The sequence below is a fragment of the Nicotiana attenuata genome, chromosome 1 (assembly GCF_001879085.1).
Source record: "Nicotiana attenuata strain UT chromosome 1, NIATTr2, whole genome shotgun sequence".
Taxonomy (NCBI): Eukaryota; Viridiplantae; Streptophyta; class Magnoliopsida; order Solanales; family Solanaceae; genus Nicotiana; species Nicotiana attenuata.
Genome location: NC_031989.1, coordinates 58,076,330 through 58,086,037, shown reverse-complemented (window position 1 = coordinate 58,086,037; position 9,708 = coordinate 58,076,330). Strand labels below are relative to the sequence as shown.

General features: G+C 43.5%; 1 protein-coding gene across 1 annotated transcript; it reads right to left on the bottom strand.

Annotated features, from left to right (window-relative positions):
• LOC109236419 lies at positions 3,421-8,347 on the bottom strand. The gene is made up of 6 exons (XM_019402601.1): positions 8,169-8,347; positions 7,038-7,134; positions 6,774-6,910; positions 6,413-6,468; positions 4,468-4,742; positions 3,421-4,380 (listed from the first exon to the last, which is right to left on the bottom strand). Exons 1-6 carry the CDS (start codon positions 8,345-8,347, stop codon positions 3,421-3,423), a joined length of 1,704 nt encoding a protein of 567 aa, XP_019258146.1.

The window sequence follows — 9,708 nt, the reverse complement described above, 5'->3', positions numbered from 1 at the left end:
TACAGCAAAATCTCAAGAAACCAGAATTTTTCCAAGTTCAAACGATCCGTAGCCTACCCGAAACTCACCCGAGCCCTCGGGGCTCCAAACCAAACATGAACACAAGTCCGAAAATATTATACAAACTTGCTCGTGCGATTAAACCACCGAAATAATACCTAGAACTACCAATCGGATACCAAAACGAATGAAATTTTCAATAAAACTTAAGAACATTTATTTTAACAACCGGACGTCCGAATCACGTCAAACAAACTCATTTTTGCACCAAATTTTGCAGACAAGTCATAAATACAGTAATGAACTTATACCAAGCTTCGAAACCAAAATCTTGACCCGGTAGCAACAAAGTCAAACTTCGGTCAAATTTATAAATTTTTTAAACCTTTAAACTTTAAATTTTTGACAAAATGCGATAACTCAAGCTAGGGACCTCCGAATTTAATTTCGGGCGTACGCCCAAGTCCCAAATCAGGATTTGGACCCACCGGGACCATCAAAACACGGGTTTGGGTCCGTTTGCTCAAAATGTTGACCGAAGTCAACTCAAATAAATTTTTAAGGCACAAATTCACGTTTTAATCAATCTTTCACATAAAAGCCTTTCGGAAAAGATACGGATTGCGCATGCAAATCAAGGAAGGCTAATAAGAGCTATTTGAGATTTCGAAACACAAAATTATGGCATAAAACTCTAGATGATCTATCGGGTCATCACAGGGATGGTGCCCAAGCTCTCTGGAGAGTGTGACTTGGTGGAGAATGCCAATCCTCCCTTTCTAGTCCAAGTTGTTGCTCCCGGTACTATAAGGCTGAATACCAGACCTCTTGCGTCTTTGGTTGGTGAGCAACCAACAAGAAGCACTGCCTTTGCCAAAGATGCTTCTCAACCCACGACGCCATCAGCTTCATCTCCTTCGACGCCGGCCATACCTTCGTCACCGGCTACTGCTACATCATCCCCACCGGATGCAAACACCCGAGAACAGGATGTTCCTCCTCCCGAGTCCCCAAACTATGGGAATCTGGGGCACAACTATTCGCCCCCCCCTCCCTTGCAGATCCTCAGAGGAGGACGAGTGTCTCCCTCTCGGTCTCTACCGAGTGCCATCTGCTGTCCCGACTGGTGGAACTCGCTAATTACCTGTAGTCTCTCACTTCAGGGAAAGACACGAAGAAAATACACTCTCATTCGGGGGAGTGTATGATAAATAATGCCATGCACAACGCAACAGCGATATGGTACTCGTTCTTTTTACGGCCTGTTTTATTTTAATTTGTTATGACAGGATGTCTAACTTAGCCTTTTGCTTTGCAGGCCAACCTCCTTACTTCTGAGGGCCTTTATAAGTTGATCCTTGATAAAGAAAAGCATACGTCCGAATGGATCAACTTTTGGCCGAGAGGGACCAAGTTGCTGCTCGCCTTCCGGTACTAGAAGCACAAGTTGCTGAGGTCGGTGAGTTGGAGGCTCGATTGCAGCAGCGCGAGAAGGAAGTGATAGCCCTCAGCCAAGAAGCCCCTCAGTTAAAGGTATAGTTTCATAAAGCCAAGGCTAAATGGTTTGAGGTCCAAAATATTGTACTTGTTGCTGTCAAGCGCGAGGCTGCCTCCACTGAGAGATTGAATAACTTAAAGGTAGCCTTGAATTCCTAGGCTGAAAAAGTTGCTGCTACTAAGGAGAAGCGTTCCCAGAAGGAGGATAAGTACAAGAAGGTCATGGAACACAATAAGGTTCATATAACAACTATCCGTGACCTTTATTATAGCCTTAGGGCCACGAGGTCCGAGCGGGATGGACTTTTGACTGAGGTTGATTGGATTAAATCAGAACTTCAGCACCGAGCATATTCCTCATTATTGAAAAACCATATTCTATGTATAGCAAAAGGAGAAAAACCTTGGAAGAGGCCAAAGCGAGCGTCGTTGATATTGATGCCAAAATCGCCAAGGCCCAAGAGCTGGAGTCAACCGTTCAAAGACGCCTCCCGGCTCAGCCCGATGCAACTGACTCTTTTGGTTTCGGTTCTGAGTTCTTGGGAATCGAGGAGGAACTTTAAGATGATGATGGTGGAGGCCAAGATCCCGAGCCTACAACAGATCCGCCTACTTCTCCTGGCTTCTCTTCCCCAAACTTTTGGGGGCGATGTAGCTTAGTTTTTTGCTTTCTTTTTATTGTTTTTTTTTGCATTTGTGTACTTGTGCTGCTTGGCACGTTTGATATATAAAAGTACTTTTTTTTGAGCATTGTGCAAAGTTTACTTTTTTGCGTCAAATTTTGCAAGGCTTCGGGTGTATTTTTCTCCAATAGCATTTGGGTTCTGGGCATAAACTCTTCCGGAACCAACCTTTTACTATGAGGGTTTTATAAGAGAGGGCCCTCTTATGTTCACGATGCTCTTGAAGAGGACTTTTCTATTTTATTACGGCACTAGCATTTGAAGTACTCGATTAACTTTCAAATGATAAAATCAATTCATCGTTTGGACTAGAAACAAAATAAAAAACAAAAAAACTTTATTTTATTCCTTCTATCTTCAAAAGTAGATAAGAATTCATTTTGCTTGTTCAATAAGAAATTGCCATTACATGTGGCCTATTTGTACAACTTGTTGCTACGGGGCTGGCTGCACAGTCCCCGATCCCGATGAGACATTTTTGTTATCGGATTTTGTAGTCCCGGTTTCTATAGCAATCAGGTTGCCGTATTGTCATACACCCCCCCCCCCCCAGTGTGCGGATGTGAGGAATGCGAATTGGAATACTGAAAGTCTTGCTTCTTTGAGGATTCCACTATTGAATGGTTGGATAATCATTGGTCTGATAGCAAGCTTCGTTTCCCATTAGGAACTTTGCAATTGAGCCAAAGATTATCTAACCACCCACACTGGCTTGTAGAGAAGGGGAACTCAATAATGGTTGAATAGCCTTTGTTCCGATAGAAAGCTTTGCTTCCCATTAGGAACTTTGCTATCGAGCCAAAGACTATCTAACCATCTCGCAATGGTTTGTCATTTCCATGCCTTGTCATTTAAAGGTCTTATTTCTGTCGATGGCGTTTCCTTCGTAGTATGCTTTCCATTGATACCTTGTTAAAAACCTTACCAGACAATTGAGACAAAAACTGGACGAAGGGAAAAAGAGTGCAACACATACTTTCTGTATAGGCTTTGCTTATCAGTGGTAATACCTTTTGAGGTGAGTTATGTTCTAGTTTCTTGGCAACTTGACTCCATTTTATTTTTCTAATTCATATGATCCTTTCCCGGTGACAGCGAAAAATTTGTAGGGGCCTTCCCATGTCGGACCCAACTTCCCTAGATTGAGCTCTCGGGTGTTTTGAGTCACTTTTCTTAAATCCAAGTCTCCCACTTAGAAATAATAGAGATTAGCACTTTGATTGTAGTATCTTTCCATTCTTTATTTTTGGGCCACCATCCTTATGTGCGCCAAGTCCCTGTGTTTGTCAAGCAACTCTAATTTGACTAGTAACGCCTTATTGTTTGTTTCTTCATCTGCCCAGATGTATCTCATGGTATGTTCTCTCATTTCTATCGATATCAGGGCTTCTGATCTATATAAGAGAGAGAAAAATGTCTCTCCCGTGCTTGACTTGGTCGTTGTCTGGTATGCCCATAACACTCCCAGTAGCTCTTCGGGCCAGTTGCCTTTGGTTGGTTCCAATCTCTTTTTGAGGTTTTGAATAATCGCCTTGTTTGTCGACTCTGCTTGGTCATTTATGCTCGAATTGTATGGTGAAGATGTGATTATTTTGGTTTTCATATCCTCAAGGAATTTTTTGATCTTCATGCCTATGAAATATGGCCCGTTGTCGCATGCAACCTTCTTTGGTATTCCGAACAGACAAATCATGCTCTCCCATAGGAAATCGACCACTTTGCGCTGGCCGATTTTCTGGTAAGGTCCTACCTCAACCCACTTACAGAAATAATCAGTTAAAATCAAAAGAAACCTTACCTTACCAGGAGCCAGTGGTAGCGTACGGACTATGTCCATCTCCCATTTCATGAATGGCCATGGGGATAATACCGAGTGCAGTAGCTTTGTCGGTTGGTGCACTAACGGCGCATGGCGTTGACGCTTGTCGCACTTCTGAACGAATACCTTAGCATCTTGTTCCATCCCGGGACAGTAGTATCCTGCCCTAACTAATTTTAACTCCAATAAATATGCACCTGAATAGTTTCCACAAATTCCTTCGTGAACCTCTCTCATGACGTAATTAGCCTCAGAGGCTCCTAAACACCGGTCCAATGGGCCTTGAAATGAACTTATGTATAACTGTCCTCCCCAGAAGCTATAACGAGCTACTTTGGTGTGGAGTGCCCGGGATGCCTTTGGGTCTTTGGGCAGTTTGCCCTACTCAAGGTAGTCGATGGTTTCATTTCTCTAGTCCCACACCAAGTTGGTCGCATTTACTTCATAATAACCGTTCACATCCAATACCGAATGCATGAGCTGTACGACCGTATCAGAATCTGATCCTTCCATTTTCGTGGACGAGCCCAGATTGGCCAATGCGTCTACTTCTGCATTCTCTTCTCTCGGGATGTGAGTGATTGACCATTCCCTGAACCGTGTGAGCAGAGTTTGAACTTTCACAATATATTTTTGCATGCGCTCCTCTTTGGTGTCGAAATCCCGTATACCTGATTCACAACACTTGGGAATCACATCTGATTCAATGACCCCGGAATCTAGTCCTCGGGAAAGCTCAAGTCCTGCAATCAAAACCTAATACTCGGCTTCATTATTTGTCAAGGGAATAGTTTTATGTCTTGCCTCAGGGTTTCTCCCGAGGGTGTAATTAATACTACCCCAAGCTCCGACCCTTTCACGTTGGAGGCTTCATCCGTGAACAATGTCTAAACTCCTGATGTCATTTCCGACACCATCATCGCTTCTTTGGTGGCCAGAGGTAGCAGCACAACACTGAAATCGACCACAAAGTCGGCCAAAACTTGTGATTTGATCGCAGTCCTCGATTTATACTCGAAGTCAAATTTACTTATTTCGACTGCCACCTTGGCCAGTTGACCTAATAGTTCGGGTTTGTGAAGGATATTCCGCGTGGGAAAAGTTGTCACCACGGCTATCCGGTGGCATTGAAAATAAGGGATAAGCTTTCAAGCGGCGACTACGAGAACAAAGGCCAATTTTTCGAGATGCGGGTAACGAGTTTCCGCTCCCATTAAAATTTTGCTAACATAATAGATAGGATATTGTGTACATTCGCCTTCCAGGACTAGAACGACACTTACCACTACCTCCGATACTGCTAAATAAAATAGTAAATGTTCACCTTCCTCCGGCTTCGATAGTAACGGAGGTCTTGATAAATACCTTTTCAGGTCTTTTAGGGACCGTTGGCATTCCAGAGTCCATTCAAAGTGGTTCTTCTTAGAGACCGTTTGGATGGGCTTGTTTTAAGAGTTTTTAAGCCAAAAGCCATAAGTTAGGAATTCTAGCTTTTGGCTTTTGGCTTATTTTTGTCATTTTAGCTTAAAAACAAGTTCTTAAAAGCACTTCTTTACTTTATCCAAACACTACAAAATGACTTAAAAGCTATTTTGACTTAAAAGTACTTAAAATAAGCCAATCCAAACGGGCTCTTATTCATAAGTGAGAAGAAGTGATGGCATTTTTTCGAAGATCGAGAAATGAACCTACTTAGAGTGGCTAGTCCTCTAGTTAATTTTTGGACTTCTTTCACATTTGTCAGCTGATCGGAATGTCATCGGTGACTTTAATTTTAATGGTATTGACTTTGATCTCCATTTGTGACACCAAGAAACCTAAAAACTTTTCGGAGCTGACTTCGAACGCACAATTTTCGGGGTTAAGCTTTATGTTGTGCTTCCTTAGGATGTCAAAGGTTTGTTGGAGGTGTTTCAAATGGTCACCTCCGTTCAAAGACATAACCAGCATATCATCTATGAACTTCCATCATTTTCCCTCTTTGCTTTTTGAACATTTTATTCACAAGCATCTGATAAGTGGCTACGACATTCTTAAGCCCGAAAGGCATCACATTGTAGCAATATGTGCCGAAGTTCATTATGAATGTGGTCTTTTCCTAATCTTCCGGGTTCATTTTGATTTGGTTATACCCGGAATAAGCATCGAGGAAACTCATCAATTCATGCTTGGCCCTTGCATCAATCATCTCATCAATGTTTGGCAATGGGAGCGAGTCCTTCGGGCACGCCTTATTCAGATCCTTATAGTCTACGCACATGTGAAATTTATTATTATTTTTGGCACTACTACAACGTAACTAGACAATCGGGATACTTTACCTCCCGGATTGAACCGATATCAAGCAATCGAGTTACCTTTTTTTTGACAAACTTGTTCTGACCTCGGCAATAGGGCGCTTCTTTTACCTTACCTGAGGGATGCTGGAATCCAAGCTTAACTTGTGCATGGCCACTCCTAGCGAGATACCTGTCATATCCATGTGGGACCATGCAAAACAATCAATATTAGTTTTAAGAAATTCTATAAATTCTGACTTGAGATCGAGGTTTAATCCTGTCCCCAAGTGGAACTTCCTTTCCATGATCTTTTCGAACAATGCAAGCTATTCGAGTTCTTTTGTCGTGGATTTGGTTGCATCGGTTTCTTCCGACACCTGGAAATACCTTGGTACCTGATAGAATTCCGACGGCTCCTCCCCTTTGTTGATTTCATTTGGTTCGGGTGCGGGCGTCGGTTGTTGTAATTGCTATGCCACATATTCATTCCTTTACTGCTGGAACCCGAGATCGCGTTCATTTCCCTTTCCACCGGTTGATCTCCCCTTATTTGTTTGATCCCTTCTAGAGTTGGGAATTTCAAAAGTTGATGGTGTGTTGACGACACAACCTTCATCTCGTGTAACCACAACCTGCCAAGAAATATATTGTAGCCCATGTCGCTGTCTACTACTTCAAACAAGGTAGTCTTCATGTCCCCTTCGGCATTTGTGGGCAGCAGGATCTCCCCTCGGGTTTGTCACACTTGCAAAGTTGAACCTGACAAGGAGCTTTATGGCCGGAATGATACTTTCGATTAGTTTGGCTTGCTCCACCACTCTCCATTAAATGATATTGGCTGAACTTCTCAGGTCCACTAAAACACGTTTAATTTTAAAATCTAAAACATTAAGAGAAATTAACAAGGAATCGTTATGCAGTAGTAGGAGTCCATCGGCGTCTTCTATGAATCTGATGTTATCCCCAGCGACTTCCCGAAGTCTCTTGCTATGAGTCACCGATACCTTTGTCTTTTTTGCTGCTAAAAAAGTCACACCATTAATCTCGTTCCCCCCAGAAAATCATGTTGATTGTTAATCGAGGAGGATCTTCCCCTATCTTCGAGGGCTCTACGTTATCCCAGTTTCCGCCGTAATTATATTTAGCCCGGTCCCTCAAGAATTCTCTAACATGACCATTTTTCAGCAGCGTCGCCACCTTTTCGCACATGGTAGAAGTCCCCAGTCCAGTGGTTATTTGTCCCATGATACTCACACCAGACATAGGATCCCTTTGACGGGGATTAGATCTCATCGGCCTCGGGAACCTCGCTTCCTTAATGTTCCTCATCGCCAATACCTGCTCCACCACTTTGACATTGAAATTATACTCGAACAGTCTGGGTAGGTGGAATCCCAGGGGCCCGATATCTCTTTTTCCTGCAATGATCTGTTATTCTGGCCTCAGTCAGTTCTCCTATCAGTAGCGAACCTGTCCACCTACCGAAAACCTATACCGCATCGTTCGTCCCTTTTGTAGAGCAAAAATCGGCCCTTAGAAGATTGCCGATCTGCGTCAAAATCATCCTTCGACTTATCTTTGTTCTTCTCGATCCCGACCCCTGGTTGATGCTGAGAAACTGAGTTGGTCGTCTTCTGTTCTTATCTTTGATTTGTAGCTGTTGTGGACATCTGCCCATGTAGTGGCCTAGAAATCGAGCGGGCTCTCTTTCAATTTTCTGGAAGCGTTGGAGCTCCTCGGGTTCAACCCTTTAGTGAACGCCTCAGCGGCCCATTCATCTGGCATGACCGGTAGCAACATCCGTTCCATTTGAAATCTGGTCACGAACTCTCGCAGCAATTTAGACTCTCCTTGCGCAATTCTGAATATGTCGGCCTTTAGGGCCTGTACCTTCCTGGCCCAGCAAGGGCCTTGATGAACGAATCTGCGAGCATTTCCAAGGAATCTATCGAGTGCTCGGGTAAAAGTGAATACCATGTCAAGGCCCCCTTCGTGAGGGTTTCCCTGAACTTCTTCAGCAGGACCGACTCAATCTCTAGCGGAGCTAAGTCGTTTCCTTTCACTCTCATTGTGTAGGTGGTGATGTGCTCTTGAGGATCCGAAGTCCCATCATATTTTGGTACGTCTGGAATTTTGAATTGCTTCGAGATTAATTCTGGTGCCGCACTCGATTTGAAAAGCAATTGGATGTATCTCTTTGAGTTCGGTCCCTTTTATACTGGCGGTGCACCCAGAATTTGGTCTATTCGGGCATTTATTTCTCTCAAACACCGTATGAACTCGATTTTAAAAGGATCATTCCCGCTGTTGTTACCAGATCCACTGTTGCTCCCCCTGGCCCCGTCGAAACCAACCTCACCCTTCGGGGTATTATTGTCAACCCTTTGCGCTGTTTGATTTGCAGGAGCACCGGGAGCAACTGGACCCCTTTCATTCGCGTTGTTGGAAGCACCCGACAACGCTTGCCTCAATTATGTCATGGCCTACTCTTTCCGTGAGAGATGGCCCATGATGGCCTTCTGTTGTTCTATCAAGATCCTTACCATTTTCGTAACGTGCTCGTCTTCGACATCATCATGAGTCGCCTCATATTTGTGTCGTGGATATTGCCCGCCATGGACCAATATGGCTACGTCCTCCTCATTGTGGGTGTCACTGATCAAATCTTTGTGTCGAAGCGGATTTCCTTGTGCCTTAACATTGTGTGCGATGTTGACGTCGTTATCTGCCATCTTTTACGATTTTTTTCTAAGAAACAAAGAATTAATCAGATCAGTGTCGCGCCCCTTTTTCTCGTGAAATCGGGTTTCGACATTTAGATGACTCCTTTGAGAGAGTAAGAAAAAGGAATTGGTTAGAGTAGCCACCTAACGGATTAAGGTGCATTAGGGCACCTAGAGCAGATAACTCATGTTATACCAGTTTGCGTTACCAGATATCGGGTAAGGGCTCGAAATTACCTTGAGGGGAAGGTGTTAGGCACCCCTCGAGGTCCATAACTATGGGTCCCAGCTGAACATAATTTATGAATTAGCCTAATAAAGAAGCGAGAGGATTATTTAATAGGGATGGGGGGTCCTAAATTTTTTAGCCTAAAGGATCACCCCGTGCAACATAAATAATACTTCGTAACTCCCTTGAGTCGAGGTGTTACTCATATTATTCAACGGGCACAGACTATCATCTCCTGCTACCCGATTACTATCTTTAAGTTGTTACCTAAAGCGCTCTAATTAATTCTAGTTCGATTCCTATGCGTGCACTACCCGTCCCTTACCTATAGTCTTGGAGGCGTTAGGACTTCTATTTGGGATAGTTCTAGACTAAGCCTAGGTTGCTCAAAAAATGTAAAAGTCTAGGCGACAATCAAAACATGTTAGGACTTGCAAATACAAAGCAAATATTGGCTCATGTTAACCTCCGCACATAA